Here is a 26,475-nt window from a genome sequence, read left to right as displayed (position 1 = left end):
CTTTCCCAGGGGCGCCTGGGTGGCTTGGTTGAGCATCTGACTTCAGCTCAGGTCATGAGCTCACGGTTTGTGAGTTCGAGCCCCACGTCGGGCTGTGTGCCGACAGCTCAGGGCCTGGAGCCTGCTTTGGATTCTGTGTCTCCTTCTCTCTCTGCCCCTCCCCTATTTGTGCGAGTGCGTGCACTCTTGCTGTCTCTCTCTCTCCCTCTCTCTCTCTCTCTTTCTCTTAAAAATAAATAAAGATTTAAAAAATGGCCTTTCCCAGACTGGGAAATAGGCCTTAACCCTGAACACCGTCCACCAGGGCAAGGGCAAACCACGGGCTGTGTCCCAGGCCCCATTTGTCTCCCCTGTCTGTCCCCCATGAGTCTTTCCCTCCCTTGGCTCTTTCCTGGGGTCTCTCAACACATACCCTTCCTCCTCCCCACCCCCCCTCCCCACCCCCACAGCCCTGGGAGACCAGGAGATAGTGATCCGCTTGCACAGCTGACCTAGATGGTGACACTGAGTTTCTTCTGCTGGCTGGGACACCAAGTACCAGTTAGGGCCCCTTAGGGAAGGAGGACTTTGGTTCCAAACTCAGCAATTTCGGAGCTACTTCTCCAAGCAGCGGGTGCCCCGGGGAACAGCTGACCACAGAGGGGGCGCAGTCATTCCCCTGCCCAGACACTAGCTGTGGGCACCCCTGGCCTGCACCCTGCTCGGATGGACTCCCAGCTGGTGAGGGATCAGGTGTGTAAGCCCCTATATTGCAGGATTCATGAAATAATGGTTGCCACGATGCCTTCCATGGAGGGAGTACTCACTCAGCCCCCAGGCATAAGGCCCAGGCCTTTACGCACAGTGTTGGATTTCATTTTGCAAGGACTCCACGTGGTAGGTACTATTATCAACCTCATTTGCCAGGGAAGGAAAGTGAGGCTCTTAGAGTGTGTTTACCAAAGGTTGCAAAGAAACCAGACGCTCTGAGATTCCAAATATATCATGCACTGGGCCACCGTGTCATCCGTGTCCCAGAGTGGGGACCCAGGGCTATGCTCTTTTTGAAGGTGAGGAACCCGGGAGGGTGGGGGCGACGGAGGCTGGGGGGAGGGTGGGCCAGGCGCATGAGTAAGATTTTTGTCAGGTGGAAAAGGGAAGCGTGGCATCCGGGGAAGGGAGCTCAGAAGGAACAGAGGTGCTGGCCGCGTGTAAATAGCAGGGTGTTCAGGGAATGGGGAACCCTCCCCGGGACAGAGCGGGAGGGGGTGGAGGCGGGGTGGGGGTGGGGGGTAGAAGATGAGGTCAGAAAGGGGCGCGAGGGCTGGACGCTGAGGGGCCCCAAACGCCTCCGGCAGGTGATGGTGAACCGGGGCACCGGGAGAGCCAGGCGGAGGCGTCCGACGTGCAAGGGCGGGGGGCGGAGCGAGACTGCGGAGCTGCCGGGGCGGGGACGTCGGCCCCAGCTCCAACCTGCTGTCCTGCCGCCCAGCCCTCGGAAAGACGCCGAAGACGCGAACCTCTCCAGGGGCTGGGAATCGGGGAGGGGTACGAGTAGAGCACCGACTCCCCTGTCTTGACATGTTTGCCTTCTTCCTCTTTTAAAAGCGATGCTACTAGAGAGAGTGCTGACCCCCATCAGGAGGTCTCGCGAACGGAGGCATTTCAGGCAGGGCAGCCGGAATATCTGCGGGACCCGCCTCTCCTGGGACCCTCTCGAGCGCCCCTTACCACCGCTGATTTTACCAGAAGCATCTAGGAGTAAACCTCCTAATTTCATTCTCTAACTGCCCCTCTCCGGCCTCCTGCTCTCTTTACCCTTCAGGTTTTATCTCAGCTTCCGCCGGAGCCGCTACGGCGAAACCGACAGGCCGGGGACTGAGAAAGGAGGGCTGCTGGCGGGGAGGAACCCCGAGACCTCCCCGGGACCTCGCGGGGGCCTGTGCCTTTAAGGGAGGGGGCGGGACCAGCGTTCGGGGCGTGTCCTTGGGCGGGGCCAGCGAGGGCGGGGCCAAGGTGGGGCGGGGCGGGGCCGAACCGGGGAAGTGCCCAGGACTCTGCAGCGGGCCGGGCGCCCAGGTCGGCGGCGACGGGGGCGAAAGGTCCGGCTGCGCGGGCCGGCGGCCGGGGACCGGGAAGGCCGCGAGGCCCGGCGGGATCGAGGTTCGGAGTTTGCGGGTCCGAGGCCCGGCCAGGGGTAAGCGGAGTCTCCTCGCCCGCCAGGGCGCCGCCTGAGGGCCGGGCACCCGGACTTCAACTTCTCAATTTTCTCAAAGATTAGGAAACACTTTGACGTTCCCGGGGTCTCGCACCCAGAAAGTGCAGCCGCAGATGGGGTTGAAGCCCAACTTCCTGTGCCCGCCTCTTCCTATCAGGACTGCACATCTAATGAGCGTTGGGCTTCGGACAGGCGTACAGAAGGCGCTCGATACACGCTCTCTTTGTGAATGAGTACAAGCAGTCCGTCGTCCATAGAGAGGGAGGTCCTGACCCTCAAGCTGGGGACGCCAGAGATTCAGACATTTATTGAGCTTTTACTATGTGCTCCGATGGGCCAGCATGTGGCTTCATTTTGCAGATACCGAATCAGAAGCTCAGAGAGGTGAAGTGACCTCCCCAAGGCCGCTCGGCTCGTAAGTGGCCGTTACCGGATTGGAAACTTGCGGTGTCCGGTTCCAAGTAGGTGCCAAGTGAAGTTCCCGAAAACAAGAGAAGAGGGGGAAAGTCACCAGGTAAGAAAAGAGCGCAGGGACGGGCCCCTTCTGCCCCCTCCTCTTCCCTTCTTTTCTTCTGGGGTCTCCCCCTCCCCCTCCTGCCTGGCCGGGTCATTGAGAAACATCTGTGTAAAGAATTACAAAAACAAACAAATAAAAAAGCCCAATGTGGTTTTCTGGACTTCGCTTCTCGTGAGGGCAAAAACAAAGCATGCTCGTGTATATAACACGTGGGAGACCAGAAGAAGGAAATCGGTGTGCCCAGGACCTGTTTTTGTTTTGTTTTGTTTTGTTTTGTTTTGTTTTGTTTCCAGTTTGATTTCCTTGGGAGGAAAGAAAGCTGGCTTTGCCCTCGTGTCGAGGTAAAAGGCAGATGCTAGGACCCAGCTCAGCTCGGCTGCTAACAGGCGGTGTGATTTTGAGCAACTCACTTTCCTCTGGGCCTTGATTTCCCCATCCCAGGAGCTGTGTGGGCTTTGGGACCTCCTTGCCATGTGACTTTGGGCAGGTTAGGGAACTCCTCGGAGCCCAGCTCCCTCCTGTGTGCAAGGGGCGGGGACGGTGACCTCTCCACCGCTGTCCTGAGGGCTGGATGAGAGAGGTGAGGCACAGCGGCTGGGGAAACAGACCTGGCTCTGTGCCCAGGTTTGCTCATCTGTAGAATGGAAATAATAACAGTGCCTTCTCTTGGCCAGTTCTGGGAATTCAGTGAGGTCATCTGTGATAAGTGCTTAGCTCACTGCAGGACCTGCAACCGCACTGCTTCTCCGTCCTCAAATCGGTGGCCCAAAGGCCAAGTGCACCCCCACGAGTATGTTTCCGTTGTTTTGAGGGCTTGCCAAGCCGCCACCCCCACTGCCCACTTCCCATATTGTTTCACCCACCCGGTCCCTGGAGCTAAGATCCCCTTGGAGTCCCAGGATTCCTCCTTGCAGCCCGGCTCAGGCTGGGGGGTGGGCGTAGGTGGGAGAGGCCTGCGTCTCCATGGAGACACTACCTGGGGGCTTAGGAAGAAGGGCGTAACTAACCTGCCCACCTGCCCACCTCCTGGTGAGTTGGGTCCCTCCCGAGAGCCTCCATCCAGGGGGTGGGTTTCTACATTTGGCTTTCCTTTGGCGGGGCCAGGACAGAGGGCAGCTCCTCAGCTGAAAAAGTTTTCAGTCCCCTCCTGCTGGGGCCTGGGCTCTTTGGTGACACTGTCCCTCGTTCTCGCCTCACCCTGCAGGCCACTGGAGCTAGCAGCTGTTTGGAAGGGAAACGCTGCGGAAGGGGAAGGGGAGAGCGCGGGCCAGGCTCCGTGGGGGCCGATGACCGGCAGACAGAAGGATCTGCACTGGGTGCTGAGTTTGTTCCTTGTGCTGCGGATGGTGGAGACGGTGTCCGGGGCCAGGGGCCCATTTACAGGGACCCACATGAGCTCCCCGTTTTCGGCCTCAGATGTGAAGCAGACCCCCACGGTAGACGTGTACATCCAGGTAGGAAGCTGGCATCAGGCGGGGGTATATTCACCCAATCAACGAATATTTGTTGCGCGTCTCTGCTATGTGGCAGGTACCCAGCTGAACCTTGGGACATACCAGGGAATGATAAAGACAAAACTCCCTGCCCTCATGGAGCGAACAGTCTTCTGGGAGGACAGATCAAGGAGAAAAACATGTGAATTTCAGGTAGTAAGACGTTAGCGGGAGCTGTGATGAGGAGGGTGTATTTTCAATGAGTTCCGAATAGGTGGTCACAGGTGGCTTCTGTGAGACACTGACCTCTGAGCCAAGCCCCGAATGGAAAAAGGAAGTCACTTATACAGACATCTGGGGAAGACAGAGCATTCCAGACAGAGAGGACAGCAAGTGCAAAGGCCCTGGGGCAGCAGCAAGCCTGGCATGTTCCTGGAGCAGTGAGGAGGCCAGAGTGGCTGGTACAGGGCGAGCGAGGGGGAGAATGTTAAGAGATGAGGATGGAGAGGTAGCCGTGGCCAGGTTATAAAAGGCCTTATAGGCTGAGGCTAGGAGGTGATATTTGTTTACAATAGTTGGGAGTCCGTGGAGAGTTGTAAGCGGAGTGTTGTCAGAATCTGATTTATTTCTTCAAAAGAGCTCTCTGGCTTCTCTGGGGAGAGTGGATTGAGAGGAGTGAGGGTGGCAGCGGGGACAGCAGCGGGGGAGGGGGTGCTTCTGCAGCTCTCTAGGTGAGTAGTGGCGGTTGTGGGAGATAGGAAAGAAGCGGAGGGATCTGGCGTAAACGTTGGGGGCACACTGCGTGGGATCTACCAACGGATGAGGTGGTGGGAGAAAGAGAGATCTCCCGGGGGGGGGGGGGGGGGGGGACGGTGGTGCTGTTGACTCGGATGCATGGAGGGAGGAGAAATGCGGATGTCTCAGTGAGAGGCAGGAAGTCCTTCTCCAAGACAGGGAGGGTGGGGGCCCTTGAGACAGGCTGCGGGAACTCCTTGCATCATGCCATTCTGATGTCTGCGAGCAGGGGAGAGATCAGAGTAGATCCCAAGTGAAAGACTGAAGGCAGGGGACTGGTCACCGTGACCCCTGGAGTCCCCGCCATTCCCCCTTGGGAGAATGGAATTACAAACTCCTCCCTCTTGCACCGAAGAGCTGGGGGTGTTCATCGCCCACGCCAGTTTTGTAGGGCCGCAGAGTACCTTCGTGCCCACCCTCGGAGGCAGGTGAACGGGTAATTGTACCCATTTTACAGATGGGAAAGTGGTTTGTGGTTAGTGTGGTTATAAAATTCACCACAGCCTCTCGGGGCATGCTCCTCGGGGGCAGGAAAACCGGAATAACTTGTGGCTTGTGCCAGACAATCTCTGAGTTATTGAGCACTTAGGCCAGCACCGAGGCACGCTCATCAAATTCTCCCCCAACTCCCCCCCCCCTCCCCCCCATTTAGGGACACATCTCTGCCATAGATGAGGGTGCTGAGGGTCAGGGAGGGGAAGCCAGAGCCAGGAGAGGGCCAAATAACTCCCCTGGGTGTCCTTAGTGACTCAGGGAACGGGGAGGAACCGAAAAGTCCACCCCAGACTCAGAGCAGTGCCACCGTGAATTTGCCACCCCAGGGCAGAGAGCTGGGGACGGGTGCTGCTGGGCTTTAGGGGAGGGCATGACTTCCTTGGGATGGGGGGCAGGCACACTGTAGAAGAATGTGATTCTGGAGGCTGATGTGGGGGACCCGCCTTGCTGGCTCGCTCTGGTGTCAGGGAAATGAAGACAAGCCGGGGCTGGGCCTGTCTCCCTGGCTGACCCTGAGGACAAGGAGGGGGGAGGGGGTGCGGGCTGGAAGGGGAGGCTACCCCTGCCCCACCGGGCTGGTTCCCCAGGAGCTTCAGCTAGTCACTTTTGGAAAGAGCTGAGTTCGAAACCGCCCTTGGGCAATCACTTTGCCTCTCTGTGCCTCCGTTTTCTCATCTATCAAATGGAGACAATTGTACCAACCTCCCAGGTCTGTCACGAAGACCGAGTGCGATGGTGCCCGGCACAGCGTGTGGCAAAACAGTTGCTGAGGACCTACTGTGTGCTGGGCACTGTGCAAGACTCTGGTGGCGAGGTGGGCACTTAACCAGTGTGTGAGCCTACGAATCGCTGGGGACTTCAGAACACATAGGTGCTTGGCAGGGGGGGGGCACCTGGGGTGATGAGAATTTATAACTGGGGGGATCCGCCCTAGGCTGGAGGTAGTCGGGGAAGGCTTCCTGGAGGAAGCATCTGGGGAACCCAAGAATTGGAGGATGAATGTGGATGAACGCGGAGGAAGAAGGCCGCGGTGCAGCGGCCCCCAGGGAGGACATGCGCAGTAGATACAGCAGTTGCCTCGCCTGAGAGCCAGCCAACAGGGGTGGGGCCGTGGCCAGAGGGCTCAGAGACCCGAAATCTCCCCTCCCCCAGTCTGAGGTCGGTGGGAGTTCAGCGAGGGCTGGAGGGGGTGGAGGCGCGATTTGACTACGTGGTTTCTCTTTAAATTACGGTGCAACATACATAACCTCAAGGTCACCGTCTTTTCACTGTAATGCGGCCGCCGCACCCCCATCTGTCCCCTCCCCATCTCCCCCTCCCCCAGCCTCCCCCTCCCTCCCTCCCCCCCCCCCCCCCATCTGCTTTCTGTCTCTACGAATTGGACAGGTCCACGCACCTCCGATAAACAGAGCTGAGGAGCCTTTGTCTTTTCGGTGACTAGCTTCATTGCACCGAGCACAGCGCCGTCCCTTAGGGTCCCCATGCGGCCCGTCCGCCGTGTGGTGGCGGCGGCATTTCCCTCCTTCTGAAGGCAGAGTCCTAGGCCACCGCGTGGATATGCCACACCTCGTTGTCCGTTCATCCCTCCGGGACCCCGGGGTCGCTTCTACACCTTTGGGCGGTTTGTGAATAGTGCCGAGGAACGTGGGTGTGCTCGTCTCTCTCTGAGACCTGGGTTTCTGTTCTTTTCAGCATATACCCGGAAGCGGATTTACCCGATCTGGTTTTTTCCCTGTTTTATTGAGATAGAACGGACATCCGGCACTGCCGCCGTTGAAGGCGTCCGGCATCACGAGTTATGTGAAGCGAGCACAGGAAGCTTAGTTAACATCTCTCGTCTCATACAGATGAAAGCAAGAAAAAGATATATATATATATATATATATATATATATATATATATATATATATATTTTTTTTTTTTTTTCCCCCTCATGATGAGAACTCTTAGGATTTATTGTCCTAACAGCTTTCATACGTCCCAAACAGCAGCGCTAACTCGTCACCACGTGGTGCCTTTCCTCCCTGGACTGGTAATTCTCTTAATTTTGGGGGGATCTGCCCCACTGTTGTTTCCCATTCCCACCAACAGCGCGCGTGGGTTCTGATTTCTCCCCATCCTTGCTATTTTCCAGGTTTGTTTGCTTTATATAGCAGCCCTCCTAATGGGAGTGAGGCGGTATTTACAAAGCTTTTTTTTTTTTTTTTTTTTTTTTAATTCTTTGGGGTAACATTTATTCCTTTTTGAGAGCCAGAGAGACACAGAATCCCAAGCAGGCTCCGGGCTCCGAGCGGTCGGCACAGAGCCGGATGCGGGGCTCGAACTCACGGACTGCGACTTCTTGACCTGAGCCCCCCAGAGCTTTTAAAAGTTTGAGAAGGGGGAGGGAAATCCTAGGCTGCAGACCCGACAAAGGGCAAATATCCATCATACAGAGAGCTTCCAACTGAAAACTCTGGCAGTTTGAAGAAGGAACACACGTGACCGTTCGCGCACGAGAAGGGCACTTGGCAAGTAATCGGGAACTTGCAATTTAGCGACAAGGAGGTTCCTACTGCGCTGGCCTGGACAGGACTTCGTGAGAAGCACTGGTGTGGATCCCATTTGCCACTGCTGGTGGGAGTGTGTATAATAAGTAGGGTCGGGGGCGGGGATTTTGGCCAAGCCCATGGAACGTTTAACGTACTTGTCTCTGCAAGAGACGCGGGCAGGGCCCCGCCCCTATCCTTTGGGCATTACTGTTCTTTGCTGGGCTGCTCTTGGCTTCTAGTTGCCAGCATCTTTTTCTGGAACTGCCCGTAAGCATGGTGGTAAGAAGTGCTGGGGAGCCAGCTAGCGACCGGTAGGAGTCGGTGTCTAAATACCCCAGCTCCCTTGCCGGCGGGATTACTAGTCCGAGGTGGGCGTGGTCTCAGCGGGATTACTAGTCCAAGGTGGGCGTGGTCCCAGTGGAATTACTAGTCCAAGGTGGGCGTGGTCCCAGTGGAATTACTAGTCCAAGGTGGGCGTGGTCCCAGCCCAGGCTCACTGGTAGCTTTCTTTTCCTTCCCCACCGCCTCATTTTGGTAGTTGTATTCCATACAGCTCCCAAATACTTTTTTTTTTTTTCATAAAAATTTTTTTTTTCTTCCAAATACTTACTTATAAATCCTTGTGTCCCGGTTGCCTCCGGAGGAACCCAGACTATGATACACTCTGACTCAGCTCTTTTACTTCTAGAATTCTCTCTTTCAAAATCGTTTCACATGCACTCAGAGAGTCACATGCAAGGAAGTTTATTGTTGGCAATATTGAAAAATCAGACACACCCATAGGACTGCCAGTCGGGAAATGTTACCTCCCCTGTGTATCCCTTCAGAGTATAAAATACTCCTCCGTTGATGTTAAACAGATCGGCAGGGAGAGGCACCTGGGTGGTGCAGTCGATTAAGCGTGCTGACTGTCGATCTCAGGGTGGTGAGTTCAAGCCCTGCGTTGGGCTCCGCCCTGGGCATGAAGCCTACTTGAAAATTAAAGAACTGAAATATATCGGCAGGGAGTCTAGGGGGAGTGTGATGGTTAAGGACAGGGTTCTGGAGGCTCAAACCGACTGGATTCCCACCCTTCTGCCACTGAGTGGACCCCAGGACACTGCCTTCGTGTCCTTATCTGTGCAACGGGCACGATAATAGGGCTTTCCTTGAAAGATTGTGGGGCAGGTTAATTGAGATACATTTTAAGCTCCTGGCCTAGTGCCTGCCTTATAGCCATTACTCAGAACGCTTTGACTTCTATCAGCCTCTCCGTTGTAATGTGTACCGATATATTAACACACGGCATGTATGTGAAGTGATAACAGCACATTGTAAGAAGAAGAGACTGAAGACGGATCCGTTTCTGTAGAACGAGACAAACTGTGTACTAGGATGTATATACAAGGTCATTATGCCTGTAAGGTTACTCGGGAAACTAACGGTGGTGGGGCCTTTGGGAAGAGGGGGGGATTGTGGCGGGTAGGGAAGAGAATGGGGGATTTAGAAATCTGTACATATTTGTGTTGGGAAACCAATACGTATTCGTGACTTACTTGTGTTAATTTCAAACACAAGTTTATTTGAAAAATTTAAAGTGGGGCGCCTGGGTGGCGCAGTCGGTTAAGCGTCCGACTTCAGCCAGGTCACGATCTCGCGGTCCGGGAGTTCGAGCCCCGCGTCAGGCTCTGGGCTGATGGCTCAGAGCCTGGAGCCTGTTTCCGATTCTGTGTCTCCCTCTCTCTCTGCCCCTCCCCCGTTCATGCTCTGTCTCTCTCTGTCCCAAAAATAAATAAACATTGAAAAAAAAAAAAAAAAGAAAAATTTAAAGTATGCGGTTGGCACCGGCGGGGGGGGGGGGGGGGGGCGGTTAGGGGTCGGGCTGAAGGAGCTTGTCTTCAGATGCTTGGATGGTCCCTGTCCGGCTGTCCTCAGGGCGTCTACCCCTGACATGTCCCCCCGCTCCCCCCCCTTCCTGCCCGCCCCTTCCTGCAGTGTCGTGAGGTGTGCGGCCTGAACGTCTCTGACCGCTGTGACTTCATCAGGACCAACCCTGACTGCCGCAGTGAAGGGGGTTACCTCAACTACCTCGAGGGCATCTTCTGTCGCCTCCCACCCAACCTGCTCCCTCTGGCCGTCACCCTCTATGTGAGGCCCTGCCCCGGGGAGCTGGTGAGAGGGGCCGGTGGCCCAGGGCCGGACTTAACCCTCCCTCCCCTCTCCGGCCGCCCCTCCAGGCTGTTTGGCTGTTCTACCTGTTTCTGATTCTGGGAGTCACCGCCGCAAAGTTGTGAGTTTGGCCTTGGGCTCACGGACCTGCTTCTAGATGGGAACAGAGCCCCCGGGGGGGTTGGCATTCGGGTGACCCCGTGTTTAGGAGAAGGAGGTGGGCAGGGACCACCCGCCGGGGAGGCCCACACTGGTGCCTTTCTCTCCGCAGTTTCTGCCCAAACCTGTCAGCCATTTGCACCTTGCTCAAGCTTTCTCACAATGTGGCAGTATCCTTTTGTCCAGGGCCTGCACCCCGGAGGGAGGGAGGGCAGTCCGAGGGGTGGCTGGGAGACAGGGCGGTGTGGCTCGTGGCCCAGGAAAGGCCCGGTCGGGCCGGGGGCCCTGGTCTGTGTCCCCTTGACGCACACCCCCCCCATGGCGTCACCTTCCTGGCCTTTGGGAACGGTGCACCTGATATCTTCAGCGCCCTGGTGGCTTTCTCGGATCCGCGCACCGCCGGCCTGGCCCTGGGGGCTCTGTTCGGTAAGAGTGGCCCGGCTGGGGGGGTGGGGCAGCGGGAGCGGGTGCAGGGCGGGCTGAGCACGCCGTCCTCTCCCCCAGGTGCGGGTGTGCTGGTGACCACCGTGGTGGCCGGTGGCATTGCCATCTTGCGCCCCTTCACGGCCGCCTCCAGGCCCTTCCTCCGGGACATCGTTTTCTACATGGTGGCCGTGTTCCTGACCTTCACCGCGCTCTACCTGGGCAGAGTCACGCTCGCATGGGCCCTGGGTGAGCAGCCGCGGGGCTGGGTGGGTCATCCATCACCCAGGGCTGGCAGGTGGCAGGCCAGTGGGGCACAGCGTCCCTCTGGGTTCCCAAGTGAGGGGAAACCCTGCTCAAGCTGGCCGGAGCAAAAAAAAAAAAAAAAAAAAGGAACATACAGTTCAGATAACCAAAGGGGGCAGGGCGGAGACTGGGGTGGTGTTGCAGACCTTCACGATGTCACATTTTAACAAGCAATAGAGCCAGGGTGCTGACCGTGGCCATTGGGGTCCTTGCTGTGCACGCGTTCCATTCCTGATTCAGGTGACGCGGGTGGAGGCACAATTTATAAAGGGTTACGGAAACCCACGAGGGGCGCTGAGATGCAGAGACATCTGGGGATCAGCACAGTAGGAGCCCCGGAAAGAGCAGGGCATGCTAGCTGGAGCCTAGTGAGGACTGGAGGTCTAGACCTGGTGCCACCAAGGGCGAGAGCGACAAGTCACAGAGGGTCCCGCCCCGCCCCGCCAGAGACAGGGCACCACGCCGGGGAGGGAGCCTGGAAGAGTACCGCAGACCCTCTCCTGCCACCTGCTGATTTGCTGGCGGGCCCCCTGCTGGCCAAACCCGGCACAGCCGGAGCTCGGGGGCTGCGGTCTTGGGGCTCCCGCTTCCCAGGGCGCAGAGCAGGACACCCGCCCTTAGCGCTCGACTCAGGTCCCGAAGGCCACCGTCTGTGTCGGGCGTCTCCTCTTTGATTTCCAGACCGTGGGGGGCAGGGAGGGGAGGTGGGCCAAGGAGAGCAGAGTGGTGGGGTGGGGGCTCCAGGAAATTGCCGTTTCCCTGCGGGCGCGGGGCTAGGTTGGCACAGACCAGCGGCACCAGGCACCGGGGGAGCTGACAGCCCTTTGCTCTGGGCCCGTGGCCAGGATGCCGCTTGGTGACGGCCCGCGCCCTTGTCCGCAGGCTACCTAGGCTTGTACGTGTTCTATGTGCTTACCGTGGTTGTCTGCACCTGGCTGTACCGGTGGCAGCGGAGGAGGTCCCTGGTCTATTCCATGCCAGGCACCCCAGGTAAGGGTCTGGGTCGAGCTCCCGAGAGAGGCCGGCGGGGGCTGGCACCCTCTGTGCCCTTCGCTGCTCCCTTAGATCTCTGGAGGCCAGTGTCATCGTCCAGCTCCTCTGTGTACTTTTTCTGCCCGTTCTCACCAAGGTCCCGCCTCCACGCTTTCGCCGGTGCCGGTGAGGCCTCTCCCCCAGCTGCCTGTCCAGGTTCTCGAGTCCCTCCTGCTCCCTGCTCTTTCCAGGGCGACATCCAAGAGCCGTCACGGCTCGCATCTAATGACGCTGCCACATACACAAATACGCGCGTAACACCCACGTACGCAAATACGTGCGCCACACACGCGCATACACGCACGCGCAGCCGACCCTTGAACAACACGCGGGTGCCGGTGACTCCCCCTACAGGAAGTCGGCCATGATTTTTCCTCTCCTCCCCGGTGGCAACTGAGCCTTCCGATTTCAGCACCCATCACCCCTCTGCCGTCTTCCAGACCCATCATAGCCCATCAGGCTGGAGGAAGAGGGAGAAATGAAGCCCGGAGAGGGCCCTTAAGGTCACACGGAGGCAGAACGAGGGCTGGCCGTGACTCCTCACTTGAGAAAGACCATTTTGATTTTAGGCCCCTCTTTGCCGGGCTCAGGCTGTAAGCGTTCCAGAGGACTTCCAAGGAAAGTTCCAGACTGACAGAGAAACATGGGATGGGTTCCAAATTCTGGAAGGTCCCAAACTGAAGTCAGCAAATGTTTGAATTACCTCTTCCAACGCCCTTACGTTACATTTGAAGATGTTTTTTTTTTTTTTAATTTTTTTTTTCAACGTTTATTTATTTTTTTGGGGACAGAGAGAGACAGAGCATGAACAGGGGAGGGGCAGAGAGAGAGGGAGACACAGAATCGGAAACAGGCTCCAGGCTCTGAGCCATCAGCCCAGAGCCCGACGTGGGGCTCGAACCCACGGACCGCGAGATCGTGACCTGGCTGAAGTCGGACGCTTAACCGACTGCGCCACCCAGGCGCCCCTGAAGATGTTTTTTGAGTTAGACTTTCTCACTCGGTAAGAATCCTGGGTGTGCGTAGGGATTCCGAGAAATCCGAGCTCCAGAGGGCCTGGACACTTGGGCCCTGGACACTGCCCTGTCCCAGGGCTGTCCCGCGCTGGAATGGTGGTGGAGAGCGTCCGGGCTCCCTGGCCGGCTCGTGCGAAACACCCCTCTCTCCTACAGAGGTGCTCTCAGACTCTGAGGTGGAACCAGTGTCGTCCAACAGCTACGACTACAGTGAGTCTGGTCTCCGTGCCCGGCGGGGGTGGGGGTAAAGAAGTGGGGAGGGGAGCGGGGTTCCTGGGAAGCTGAGCCAGCCGCACACTCCCCCTTGCACACCCAGGCGAAGAGTACCGGCCGCTTCTCCTCTATCAGGAGACCACGGCTCAGATCCTGGCCCGGGCCCTCAACCCCCTGGATTACAGGAAGTGGAGGAACAAGTCCGTGTACTGGAGGGCCCTCAAGGTGCTCAAGGTAGGAGGGGGGCCCCCGGGAGCCAGGCTCACGGCTCCACGACAGCGGCAGGGCAGTGGCCGCTCAACCTTCTCCAGCTAAATGACAGGGGAGGGGCTGGAGTCTGCTGAGACCCTCTCAGAATAGAGTACCTGGGACTTGATGGGGGAAACTGAGTCATAGAGCTTGGCTGGGGGCCTGACCTGGGGCTCTGCCCCCACCGTGGAGGAAGGAGAGCCTCTGGGACAGAGGGAGAAGGGGAGGGGACCCCTCCTGACTGGGCAACGGGGGTCTGGGGCTGGGGTGAGGGAGTGGGTCAAGGTGAGCTCCAATGAGAATGAGATTGAGCCGTGCTGACCATTTGCTGCTTCCCCGGGCTAACGTGTCCTGAGGTGTAGACCTGAGCGGGGTGCCCAGGCTGGTTTGCGGCTGCCTTTCACCACCCAGAGCAAAAGGGGCAGGGTCTCACCTCCCAGCCCTGTCTCCTCCCGGAGAGAACCTGGAGGCCGCCAACGCGGAGACATTTTCGACCCCTCTGTTCCAGGAGGCATGTACCACACACTTCTCCGTCCTCCACGGTGGCTCCGGTGGCATCGTGACCTGGGGCCTCTCTGAGCCTCAGTTTCCTCCGCAGCAAAATGGGGACAATGATACAGTGCCCTCCTTCTGGAGTGACTGTAATTGTGAGTTGCTGCTACAGCAATGCCCTACAGGAAACAGCCCCCCAAATCTCACCGACTTACGACGACAACAGTCTTTTTTTCTCATTCAAAGGCCTGAGGGCTGTCTGGGGGGACTTCAGGCTGTGTTCAGAGGTGTAGGTCCACCCAGCGTCTCATTCTGGGGCCCGTGGGTGCTGGGGATGTGCTCTGGTCTCGGCAGAAGAGGCCAAGGCCAACTTTGCAAGCGCGGTTGAAGTCTCTACTCCCATCACGTTCGCCGACAGCCCGTTGTTCCGAAGCTCGGCACGCGGCCAAGTTCAGTGGGGCAGGGCGACGTATCCTGCAGACTCCTATCACTTGGCAAAGCGTGTGGGTGTTGAATTCTGTCGCGGAAAGGGATTGGAGCATCGTGAACAGTATCGAGCCTATCACGGTCGCTGTGACAATTTAATAAAAAGTAATATGCAGAGGGCTGGGTCCGGTGTCTTAACAGGCATGCTCCATTTCATTGCACCTCGCTTTATTAAGCTTCACAGATACTGTATCTTTTACAAGTTGAAGGTTCGCGGCCAGGCTGTGTTTAGCAGGTCTGTGGGCACCACTTTTCTTTTTCTTTTTCTTTTTCCTTTTTTTTTTTCTTTTTAAATTTTTTTTTTAATGCTTATTTATTTTTGAGACAATGTGAGAGACAGAGTGTGAGCAGGGGAAGGTCAGAGAGAGAGGGAGACACAGAATCTGAAGCAGGCTCTAGGCTCCGAGCTGTCAGCCCAGAGCCCGACGCGGGGCTCGAACTCACGAACCGCGAGATCATGACCTGAGCCGGTCAGACGCTCAACCGACTGAGCCACTCAGGCGCCCCTAATTTTTTAATGTTTATTTGTCTTTGAGAGATAAAGAGTACACGAGTAGGGGAGGGGCGGAGAGAGAGGGAGACAGAGAATCCGAAGCAGGCTCCAGGCTCTGAGCTGTCAGCACAGAGCCCAATGTGGGGCTCGAGCTCACAAGCTATGAGATTATGACCTGAGCTTAAGTCGGACGCCCAACCGACTGAGCCACCCAGGCGCCCCTGTGGGCACCACTTTTCCAACAGCATTTGCTTATTCTGTGGCCCCGCGTTACGTTCTGGTAATTCTTGCGATATTTCATACTTCTCGTTATTATTATATTTGTCGTGGTGATCTGTGGTCAGTGCTTATCAGTCGGTGCTTATGACTCGCGGAAATCTCAGATGACAGTTAGCATTTTGTAGCAACAAAGTATTTCCTTAAGTAAGAGATGTACATTTTTTTTTTTTTAATTTTTTTTTTTTTTTTTCAACGTTTATTTATTTTTTTGGGACAGAGAGAGACAGAGCATGAACGGAGGGAGGGGCAGAGAGAGAGGGAGACACAGAATCGGAAACAGGCTCCAGGCTCTGAGCCATCAGCCCAGAGCCTGACGCGGGGCTCGAACTCCCGGACCGCGAGATCGTGACCTGGCTGAAGTCGGACGCTTAACCGACTGCGCCACCCAGGCGCCCCGAGATGTACATTTTTGTAGACACAGGGCTACTGTGCACTTCAGAGGCGACGGTGTAGGGGAAACATAACTTCTGTGTGCACTGGAACACCAGAACGTTCGTTTGACTCGCTTCGTGGCGACATTCGCTCTAGTGAGGTGGTTGGGAACCAAACCCATGAGGTCTGTGAGGTTTGCAAGTCGGCAGCACTCTGTCCGTGTTATTACCTAATTTAGTTACTGGCTGAAAACACAAGGTGTGGAGTCGGTCAGAGCTGGCCCTGTATCCCAACTTCCCATACCCTTCTGTGTGTGTTTGGAGAAGTTCCGTAACCTCTCTGAGCCTCAGTTTCTTCGTCTGGAAGGTGGGAAAAGATGAGTTCCTATGCACGGGGTTGTCGTCAGGATCAGCGGGCGAGGTGCTGTGGTCAGCTGAAGAACGGCCCCCCGCCCCCCGCCCCATGCCTGCGTCCTTCTCCCTGGAAACATGACTATGTTACCTTCATGGAAAAAGGGATTTGCAGCTGTGATTCAGGATCTTGAGATGCAGAGATTTTCTTGGATTATCCAGGTGGGCCTGGTGTCATCACCAGGCTCTTTCTAGGGAAGGAGGGGGGCGGGGGGGACGGGCTCGGAGGAGATGTGATAACGGAAGCACAGCTTGGCGTGACCCGGGTGGGGGCCGCAAGCCAAGGAATGCGGGCGGCCTTGGATGCTGGAAAAGGCAAAGAAACGAATTCTCCCGCAGAGCCTCCAGAAAGAGGTGCGGCCCTGCCGACACCTTGATTTTAGGAGCCTGTTCCCCAGAACTTGCCGGAAGGCACTCCGTCCTGGCAAAGGTGTCCCAGCGGCACTTGGGAGGCTGATACAGGCACTTAGCCTGGGCCTGCCCAAGCCTTCGCGCAGCCCGCTGGGACACGGGCCTCCCTCGTGACCTCCGTCTGCCTTGGCCCACTTGACAGCTGCCCGTGGAGTTCCTGCTGCTGCTCACCGTCCCAGTTGTGGACCCCGACAAGGACGATGGCAACTGGAAACGGCCCCTCAACTGCCTGCACCTGGTGATCAGCCCACTGGTCTTGGCCCTGACCCTGCAGTCGGGCGCCTGTGAGTATGGTCCCAGGCCGGCCCCCCTTCCCCCGCCCCCCATTCCGAGCCACGTTTCTGAAGGCAGAGTTGCCTGGATGGCAGAAGGGCGTCCCCGGTGGGGGGTGCCTGCTGTCCGAATCACGGCCGTCCCCTCTGTCGCCTGCTGGGGCACCTGGCTGGGGAATTCGAGTTTTCTCCCGTCTGCGCCAGGCTGCCCTCGCCTTTTCCGACCTGCTCTGGCTAAAGAAATGCCCAGTGTTATCAGGTGTCTCCCAACTCCTGCTGTGCAGGCTTCCTTCTATTACGTGCTGCCCATCCCTCTGTCCCCTGGGCATCACGTGGAGGTGGGGGGGGGGGGACTCTGGTGACAAATGCATGGCCGGGTGTCAGCATCAGACAGCTACCAAGTTCCCTGGGGGTTTCCTCTCTGATTTGGGTGCGGGGCGGGTGGGGGGGTGCACAGAGACCGTCCAGCAGGGCAAGGTGTGATCCCAGAGCCGAGAAGGGCGCCCCCTGGGGGTGCCAGCCGTCTCGTCCCTCAGCCTTTCATTCCCTACTGAGCGGGAGGGTCTCGTCTTGGGTCAGGGCACCCCCGGGGGCCTTGCTCTCATGATCTCTGTGGCTTCTTAAAAGAGTAGTTCCCAGGCGTCGGTCACTCATGAGCCATCTTCTTGATTGTTCTCCCTCTGTGTACTGTTAAATCTGACATTTTTCTTGAGTCAGCTGTCCTTAAACTTACATTCACTGCAAAGGAAACTGCCGCACCAGTAGGAAACTGGCTTCATTGCCGATACATGCAAGGTAAAGGCACAGCAGAAATTAAGCATCTGAGCCGGGGGCCTTTGTTCCCGAGGGCGTTCAGCAGGTGTCAGAGACGTCACAGACCCATTAGCACCAAGGGAGACTTTCTCTGAAGGAGGAATCCCTCGCCTGAGATGCGATTCTGGCACGACCGCGTCTTGTCCACGTACCGACGCCATCCGGTGATAGCAGGTCCATCCTGGGGAAATTCTGGTTCAGGCTAATGCGTTTGTGACCCCCCCCTGCTGCGCTGAGCACCGCATAGCGGGGCCCCCAGACTCGGCTCCCTGCCGGAGGGGGTGTTGTGTCTGTCGCCAGAGTCTCCCAGCCTCCCTCTCCAGACCACCCCCAGAGCCCTCTTCCTGAAGGGCCACTTGTCATATGTGGTGGTCACTTCTCCACTCCAAGACCGCCATGGCTCCCCAGTGCCTCTTGGTACAAGTCCACACCCCCGCCGGCCATCATTCAAGCCCGCCGCCTTCCCCAGCCTCTTGTGCTCATGCTATACGAACCATCTGCTTGGTTCCTCCCCGGTCCAGCTGTCCCCTCTCCTCCTGTGGCCCTCGTGCCCTCTCTCTGCCTATGACTCATATCCTCGGCGCCCGAAGAAGCCCTTCCTGACCACCCCACATCCAGCCACCTCCTAAAATTCCCCTAGAACAGGCTTCGCCAATACAGAGGAAGGGGCCCCTGACCCAGGCGTCAGGTTCCAAAGCCCAGACCACGTTCTGTCAGAATCGCCTCCTGAGATTCCGGCACAGTATGCTGGGGACACGATTCTGTGTATCCGCTCCCTCGTGTAATTCTGTCGCCAGCTGACGCTGGAGAGCCCGTGAGCTAGACTGAAAAAGAACAGGAGGAGAGTCTGGGTCGCCATACCCTCCACTGCCTTCGAGTGGTGAAAAGGGTCACGTGCGGAGAATTCCAGAGTGTGCTGCCTGCCCGTAGGTGGGGCTTTCTCCTTTTCGTGTTTTGCCAAGAAGCCCCCGGAGCTCACATAACTCTCACTGGGCTCCTTTGGGGAGCGGGTTTGTCGAGAGAGCGGACGCGGGGCCCCAGGGTCAGTGGGTAAGCGGCGGGTTTGACCGCACGGCTCATTTAGTGGAGTGACGCCCATCCGTTGGCAACGTCTGGCTGGCGGGTGCTGCCCTGAAGCTTAGTCTGAAGAAGCATCCGCATCATGGTTGACTAGTGATGTCTGCCACGGCGTGGGAGAGGACGGTGGTGGGGAGCGGGCTGGGCCACTCCCGTCCTAGTCTCACGGGAGAGGGCTGGGGAGAGTCTGTCTTTCACGGGCCTGCTGCCTTTCCAGTATGACTAGCTTGAGGCAGGGGCTCGGTCTTTAATTTCTCTGTCCCCTTGCGGTGCCCGGGACAGCACTGGGCACATTGCGTGTCCAACGACGGAGTGCAAGTGAGTTTTATCCCTGGGTCTCTCTGCCAGCCCTCTCACTCACTCTGGGGAAGACGTGTGCCCTCCAGGAGGCGCGGCCACGTGGAAGCAGTGGTCCCAAGTCCCTTTCTTGCCTCTCTGCAGACGGCATCTACGAGATCGGTGGCCTCTTTCCTGTCTGGGCCGTGGTGGTGATTGTGGGCACAGCCCTGGCTGCAGTGACCTTTTTTGCCACATCCAACAGTGAGCCTCCCAGGTTTCACTGGGTAAGAATCTCCGGTGCTCCGGGGTGGGATGAGGGGACACTGGAATCTTCCAGAAAGATGTGTGTTCGTGCTCCCTGGGGCAGTTAGGCCAGTAATCACTTTCTGTGATGACAGATCTTTAAAGCCACTTTTAAGACTTTCGGGTTTGTTTTTCTTTTTTTAAGTTTATTTTGAGAGAGAGAGAGCACGAGTGGGGGGGCGGCGCAGAGAGAAGAGGGGGAGAGAGAGAGAGAATCCCAGCGAGGCTTGAACTCACCAACAGTGAGCCGAAATCAAGAGTCAGACCCCTAAGTGAGCCTCCCAGGTGCCCCACACTTTGGACAGTTTTGTACCTGTTCAAGGTTCTTTTTTTCTTTCTCTTTTTTGGAGCAGCTTTATTTTATTGAGAAGTAATTCACATATCCTGATGCAACTCACCCCTGTAAAATATGGGATTCGGTGGTTATTATTATATTCACGGAGCTGTGCAGCCATCACCGTTATCAGTTGGGGAGCGTTTTAACACCAAAAAAGACACCCCACGCCTGTCACCCAACCCCTGGCCACTGCCAGTCTGCTTCTGGTGCCTATGGATTCGCCTGCTCTGGACTTTTCCTAGACACATACGTATACAATATGTGGTCTTTTGTGACTTTGCGTCGTGTTTTCAAGGTCGTTCCGGGCATGAGCAGGGATTAGTGAATCACTCCTTTTCGTGGCTCAATGCCATCCATCGTATGGCGATGCAGCACATTTAGCTTATCCGTGCATCATTCACGGACGTTCTTTCTACTTTGGGGATGTTACGAGTAACACCGCTGTGAACTTTCGCGTAAAAACGCGTGGCTGGGAGGTTTTGTTTCTCTTGGGTGTATTCCTAGGCGAAACTGTGGGGTCACTTTTCGAGGGATTGCCAGACTCTTTCCTGCTGCAGGAAACCCCTGTGTCTCCAATAGCCAGGTTCCAGGGACAGAATTTTCCAGTGTTCATGGGTGGGTTTTTTTCCCATTCTCTCCACCCTGCAACACCCTGAGGAATTTTTAGGCAGTTTGTCCAGAGTTTACTCTTAAGAGTTCACTTAAAATATTCTTTTTCTTTTTTTTTTTTTTTTTTTTACTATTTATCGATTTTTTTTTTTTTAATTTTTTTTTCAATGTTTATTTATTTTTGGGACAGAGAGAGACAGAGCATGAACAGGGGAGGGTCAGAGAGAGAGGGAGACACAGAATCGGAAACAGGCTCCAGGCTCTGAGCCATCAACCCAGAGCCTGACGCGGGGCTCGAACTCACAGACCGCGAGATCGTGACCTGGCTGAAGTCAGACGCTTAACCGACTGCGCCACCCAGGCGCCCCATACTATTTATCGATTTTTAAAAACTGCGGATTTTAAGGCATCGGTACACGCTCCAGCAGGGAGCGTACCTTGAAAGACGTGATGCGGAGTGAATGAGACCAGTGACAAAGGACCACGTTTGCGTGCAGCCGTGTATATGGCGTGTCTAGAGCAGGCAGGGAGCAGGGTAGCAGCTGCTGGGCACCGGAGGGAGGTGGGGTGCGCTGGGGAGTCCCTGCTAAAGAGTAACCCTGAGCTAGCATTTTACTGAGCACTTACAGAGTGCCAAGCACTCACTGCTTTCAATCCGTTAACTCATTTATGCTCATGACAATCTCAGGGGGTAGGTACTGTGATCATCCCATTTTACTGATGGGGGAACTGAGGCCGTATCCCCGCTGGGGACCGGCCTTGGGCCATCAGCACACCGTTCCCTCCCCAGCTCTTTGCTTTCCTGGGCTTCCTGACCAGCGCCCTGTGGATCAACGCAGCCGCCACAGAGGTGGTGAACATCTTGCGGTCCCTGGGCGTCGTGTTCCGGCTGAGCAACACCGTCCTGGGGCTCACGCTGCTGGCCTGGGGGAACAGCATCGGAGGTGACACAGGGCCGGATGGGCTTCTGGGATGAGTGCCAGCATTTCACTGTCCTTTGCTCCCCTGGCCAGAGTGCCTCAGGGCATGTGCTCGGGCCCACTGTTGCTCTGGAGTGACCATAACTGGTCATAGGGGTGAGATGGCCTGGACCGTATCTGGGCCAGGAGACTGTAGAAGCCCTCGCCTCTTCCCTCTTGTCCGATGTGTAGACATGGGGCTCCCCATTACAGCCAACCACGCTGAACGTGTACGTGGGGTATGCCACCTACGCAGGCATTCACACACGCACCCATATACCCTTCTCTAACTGCTGCCGCCGGGTAGGGTTGGCCAGGTTGTGCACTGCACAAGAGCATTCAGACAAGGAGTCAGGGGGGCTAAAATCCACATCTCCTTCCATTCACCTTTCGGGGTACCTTTTTCTAATTTGCATAAAGGTGCTATGTGTGCTGGCCGTAATGGCATGTCACACCCCGGGTGGGAGGGAATGGGATAGAAAGAATGAAGGAGGGAATCATGTCGTGGGAGGCCGTGGCCGAGGGCCCAGCCAGCTACTGCACGGCCCAGATGGGCATTCGTGGGTGTTTGTTGACCGAAACGACGGTGGTTAAGAATTAGGGAGCGAATGACCAGAGGGCCAGGGGGAGCCACTCCCCACCCCTCAAGGGGGTCTCTCGTTTCCACGCAGACGCCTTCTCAGATTTCACGCTGGCCCGCCAGGGCTACCCGCGGATGGCCTTCGCAGCCTGTTTCGGTGGCATCATCTTGAGTATCCTTCATGGGGCCGCCCTCCCCTCGGCTCTGGTGGTCAAGTCTCCGAGGGCCATGGGCATGCTCGGCGCCCCACCCCTGGGATTGGCCCTTGCTGTACCCCCTGGGCAGGTGACGTAGCTGCCTGAGCCTTAGTTTCCTCATCTGTAAGATGGGCGTGCTGAGAGGACTGACCTCAGAAGGGCTGTTGTAAGGATTGAATGAGGTGACAGAAATGCTTGGTGCCTGGTGAGCCCCCAGTGGACGGCAGATACTCTTTTTCGTAGACGCCCCCATGCCGAGCTTATGCGGGCCCTTTGGAAGACCCTCTTCCTCTTTCTTATGGACATCGTGGTCTATAGATGTTAGGGGGTGGCCAGCTTTTTCTTAAAGGGCCGGAGAGTAAATAGCTCAGACTTTGTGGGCCCTGCCAACCTCTTTTGCCACCACTTGACTCTGCTGTGGTCGTGTGGAAACAGCCATCGGCAATACGGAAATGAATGGGCGTGGCTCTGTCCCAATAAAACTTTATTTATAACAGCGGCCAGCGGGCCGCTTGGTCTGGGGGCTGTAACTCGCCACGCCCTGGTCTGTGCAGGAAAGACAAGGACGAGCCCCCCCCCCCCCCCCAGGGCCTGAGAAGAAAGGGCTTTAAAAGTAGACGGACTCGGTCCCGGCTGCGGTGCCACCACTCGCCAGCCGTGTGACCTCGGGGCTTTGCACACATCTTACTCTCCGAACCTCAGCAGTCTGTAAATTCAGAATGGGTTGGCGTGGAGACTGATGACGGGGTAAAGCACCCAGGGCGGTGCCCGGCACATAACGTGTGCCCAGCAAACGTGGGCGGGGACTGGCCGTTTGTCACTCCTTGGCCGGCCAGGGCCTTCCGGGGGGTGGCCCTTTGAGACCTGGTCCTGGCTTTCTCGCTGTGGCCTCTCCTGAGCCCTCAGGTTGGGGTGGGAAGGAAGGAGCCCTGCCCGGAGCGGCGTCCCTTGAACGACACCTGTAGATGGCCTTGACCCGTGCTCTGTCACAGGTCGCCTCCCCTAGCCGCAGGGAAGCCCAGTGCTTACCAGGGACCAAGCACTTCTGCAAACTCATTTCCTCCTTGCAGTTTGAGTGAGAAATGTACATTAAAAGGGGCTAAAACTGGAAAGGGTCCCCTCAGGGTTTGGAGGGGATGGGGGTGCATAGACCACAAGGGAAGCCGAGGGGCGTGGGGTTGGGGTTGTGGGGCGTTGTTCCAGCAAACTTCCTGAGCCGGGCCGCAGATATCCTGGTGGGAGTAGGGCTGGGCTGCCTGCTCCAGATCTCCAGGAGCCACGCGGAGGTGAAGGTGAGTGGCCGGACCCCTGTGCAAGGGGCCCCTTCTGGGATTTTTCTTTCTTCCTTTTTTTTTTTTTTTTTTTTTTAAGCAGCCTTCACACCCAGTGCGGAGTCCCACGCGGGACTTGAACTCACGGCCCTGAGGTCAAGATCGGAGTTTCTCTCTCCTCATCTTTCTCCTGTCCCCCAGTGCGAGAACATTCCCGTCTCAGCAGCATATGCTTGCTGGGGAGAGGTGTTCCCTGAACTTGTGACAAGTCAGAATGTGTAGAATATTTTTAAAATAGCCTGAATGCAGGGTTGAAAAAAAATGTATTCCTTGCAAGTTCCCAGGGTAATTAGGATATAGCTTTGTGGCGGGGGTGGGGGGGGGGGTGGGAGTAGGGGGTCAGGAAGGCCCTTGGATTTATGTCCCGGTGACTCTGGGTGAGTTAGGACATCCCTGGGCCTCAGTCTCCTCACCTGGGAACTGGGTGAGATGGCGCCCCCACAAGCTTCCTGGATAGCATGCGTGAGGCAAGGGCCAGGCCGAACCCCTTTGCCCAAACTGCCCACAGAGGACAGGCCAGCCCCAGCAGGGAGCCTGGGAAATTTGGAGAAGATTCTGAGACGCAGTGAGTGGAGGTTCTTAACGCTTCAAGGATGCCCGAGGGGTGCATGAGACCTCCTGTCGCAGGCGTTCCAGCGGGTGGGGGCTGGAAACTGCGTTTTAAAAGCAGCTCCCTGGGGACGGATGAAGGTAGGTGGCTTGAGAAACCCTGTTCCAAACAAGGTTGAAAACGTCAGCCCTTACCAGGACCAGGGAGGCAACCAAAACATGTGGGTGATTCACGTGGGCCTCATGTGGCCAGATAGTCCACATTTTCTAGAGGAGAAATCAGGATTCCCAGGGGAACTTTCTCGAGTCTCAAACGTTGCTCAGGGCAAACGGGAAGCCGGCCGGAGGCAGAGGCAGATTCGACCCCGCCCGGGCCACCAGTTCGCATCGTGCCTCGGGCATCTCTGTTCTTAAAGACCCACCGCCCGGGCCCCCCACGCGAGAGCAGCTGGGGTGCCGTGGGGCTGAAAGGCGGCGTTATCAATGGGAACCGTCACCCATGCTTTCCCTGAGGGGCTCTGCTTGGCGGTGACTCTTGCGGGCGGGGGGCCTGGAATTAGCTGGCGGCAGGGCCAGCCTTCGAGGTAGCCACGCCCACAAGCAAATAGCTACCGACTGCTTGGAAAGTTTGCTTTTCTAAAAGGTAAACACGGGCTGCAAATTTTGTTTAGACGCTTCACGGTTTAATAGGTTTCTTTCATGATCCATTCCCGGGCAGTTCCAGTTAATGAGGATTTAGGGTTGGCTCCCCAAGGGGCCGATTTCTTCCTTTCTCTTGCTCTTTGTGGGGTGTGTGTGTGTGTGTGTGTGCATTCCACTGCCTTTGTGCGGAGTTTAGGGATGGAAGGCATCACGGACGGATGGCCAAGGGCTGGTGTTGGGTGGAAAACGCAGCTGCTCTTAAGCACTACTTTGCCTACGATTCCGTTTCTGGTTTCAGGACGGTCGTGCAGGTCTCCGTGTGTGGATCCACACGCGTGTGTGCATGTTCGTCCCTGGGCGGGGAGGCAGGATAGGGTGTCGTCGTCAAGAGCTTCGACGGGGACGTGGGCTCTGGCACCAATTACTGTTTCCTTGCCTGTGCCTTGGGGTGAAGATGCTCCCCTCACAGGTGGTCGGGGGAGGTCCTTACCTCGACGCACAGATGAGAGGCTAGGTGGAGTGGGTGAAAACACCCAGCACAGCACCCAGTTGTCGAGTCCCCGTGGATGTTAGGTGAATGCTAAGTCCAGGAGGCAGGGAAGCAGGGAGAGGGTCATTTCACTTCTTTTCGCTCTTCTGTATCGCTGGAGAACTTTCCACCACCTGCACGGAACGTGCGTATGTAACAGACCGTGTTAGTTTCCTAGGGTTACCATGGCAAGTGACCACCAGTTAGGTAGGTGGCTCAGAGCGTGGAACTTGAGGGCGGGGCGTGCCATCCCACGGGGCCAGAGCTCCCGCGCCTGGCGAGGGGTGGGTGACGGACTGGTGGCCGCGGTGACCCCGCCTCTCCTCCCGATCCCCCCACAGCTGGAGCCAGACGGACTGCTGGTGTGGGTCTTGGCGGGCGCCCTGGGCCTCAGCCTCGTCTGCTCCCTGGTCTCGGTCCCACTGCAGTGCTTCCAGCTGAACAAAGTCTACGGCTTCTGCCTTTTCCTTTTCTACGTGAGCTTCCTCGTGGTGGCCCTGCTTACCGAATTTGGGGTGATTCACCTGAAAAGCGTGTGAGTGACGCCGCGTGGCCGGCGCCGCCTGGTGGCCGGGAGGTGTCACTGCTGGCAGAAAGATGGAAGTCGGGCCCCGGGGGGGGGGCCCGTGAATGGGGCTGGAGGTTCCCGGCCGCCGCCCTGGGCGGGGCGACCAGCTAAGCCTTGTTTCCCGGACGTCGGAGACCGGGCCTCGCTGTGGACAGAGTTGCAGACAGAAGGCAGACGTCCTTGGATGATCGGCGCAGCCTCTCGGAGGCTGGGGTTGGGGGTGAAGGGGATGACGGAGTGCCTTCCAAGCTGTTATTGGAAGACCACCGGCGTGCCCGGGGCCTGGAGTCACGCCCTGCTGCCTTCCCGCATCTTCTCAGGGCTCACTCAGACCGCTGCCAAGCCCGGGCTTAGCCAGAGTGACTCAGAGGGCGGGCACAACACCACGGGCCTCAGGCCATCAGGGCTGAGTTCTAGAGCTGCACCATCCGACAGAAATGGAATAGGAGACACCTGCCTGACTTTGAGATTTCCAGTCGCCACGTTAATAAAAGCCCAAGCAAACGGGGGGGGGGGGGGGGATTCGTGGTACCATACGTATGGCTCAGTGGCCCCAAACTAGCAGCACGTGGCTCTGGCCCCCTCAGCGGCCACCGTCCTGGACGGCACAGCCCTCGACTCTACCTCCGGGACTGTCGGCCGACTGTCGCAAGCGCCTGTGCCCTGGGCTTGGGTTTCCCCAGCTGTGAAACAGGAGTCGATTGACCGTGGCCCTGTGCCTACCTCAGGGGGAGCCCCGGGCCGGGGTCACAATGCCCGAAAGCTCCGGGGACAGAATGAGTGCTCCCCAGTGCCTTCCCGCTGTCCGCCGCTGTCCTGACTTTCCAAGGAGCACCTACCTTTTCAGTTTGCCCGGCCGCCTTATGCCGGCGGTGGCAAAGGGGTCCAACTGTCTTTTTTCCAGTGAAAAAGTCATTAAATATTTCAAGTGTACAGAAAGGAATACACCCAGCTCTTACCGGTTCTTCCTTCC

The 26,475-nt window shown here is 57.1% G+C and overlaps 1 protein-coding gene across 4 annotated transcripts; it reads left to right on the top strand.

Moving 5' to 3' along the window:
• The first annotated feature begins 1,994 nt into the window (after positions 1 to 1,994).
• On the top strand, positions 1,995 to 26,447 carry SLC8B1 (solute carrier family 8 member B1). 4 transcript variants are annotated; one of them, XM_045458806.1, is made up of 19 exons: positions 1,995 to 2,176; positions 2,558 to 2,711; positions 3,008 to 3,055; positions 3,919 to 4,168; positions 6,147 to 6,251; positions 9,943 to 10,095; positions 10,185 to 10,237; positions 10,388 to 10,445; positions 10,596 to 10,701; positions 10,780 to 10,947; positions 11,887 to 11,994; positions 13,209 to 13,262; positions 13,369 to 13,499; positions 16,600 to 16,741; positions 19,061 to 19,182; positions 20,938 to 21,091; positions 21,778 to 21,858; positions 23,111 to 23,175; positions 25,276 to 26,447. In XM_045458806.1, the coding sequence occupies exons 4-19, from the start codon at positions 4,001 to 4,003 to the stop codon at positions 25,471 to 25,473; spliced, it is 1,866 nt and encodes a 621-aa protein (XP_045314762.1). In that variant the 5' UTR covers positions 1,995 to 2,176; positions 2,558 to 2,711; positions 3,008 to 3,055; positions 3,919 to 4,000; the 3' UTR covers positions 25,474 to 26,447. The 4 variants fall into 4 exon arrangements, with proteins under 4 accessions (XP_045314762.1, XP_045314761.1, XP_045314764.1 ...); XM_045458805.1 differs by lacking the exon at positions 3,008 to 3,055; XM_045458808.1 differs by lacking the exons at positions 3,008 to 3,055; positions 25,276 to 26,447 and adding an exon at positions 23,258 to 23,490.
• The last annotated feature ends 28 nt before the right edge of the window (positions 26,448 to 26,475 follow it).

This window comes from Leopardus geoffroyi, chromosome D3, assembly GCF_018350155.1.
Source record: "Leopardus geoffroyi isolate Oge1 chromosome D3, O.geoffroyi_Oge1_pat1.0, whole genome shotgun sequence".
In the NCBI taxonomy this organism is placed as follows: Eukaryota; Metazoa; Chordata; class Mammalia; order Carnivora; family Felidae; genus Leopardus; species Leopardus geoffroyi.
This window is presented reverse-complemented; position numbering and strand designations above follow the sequence as displayed.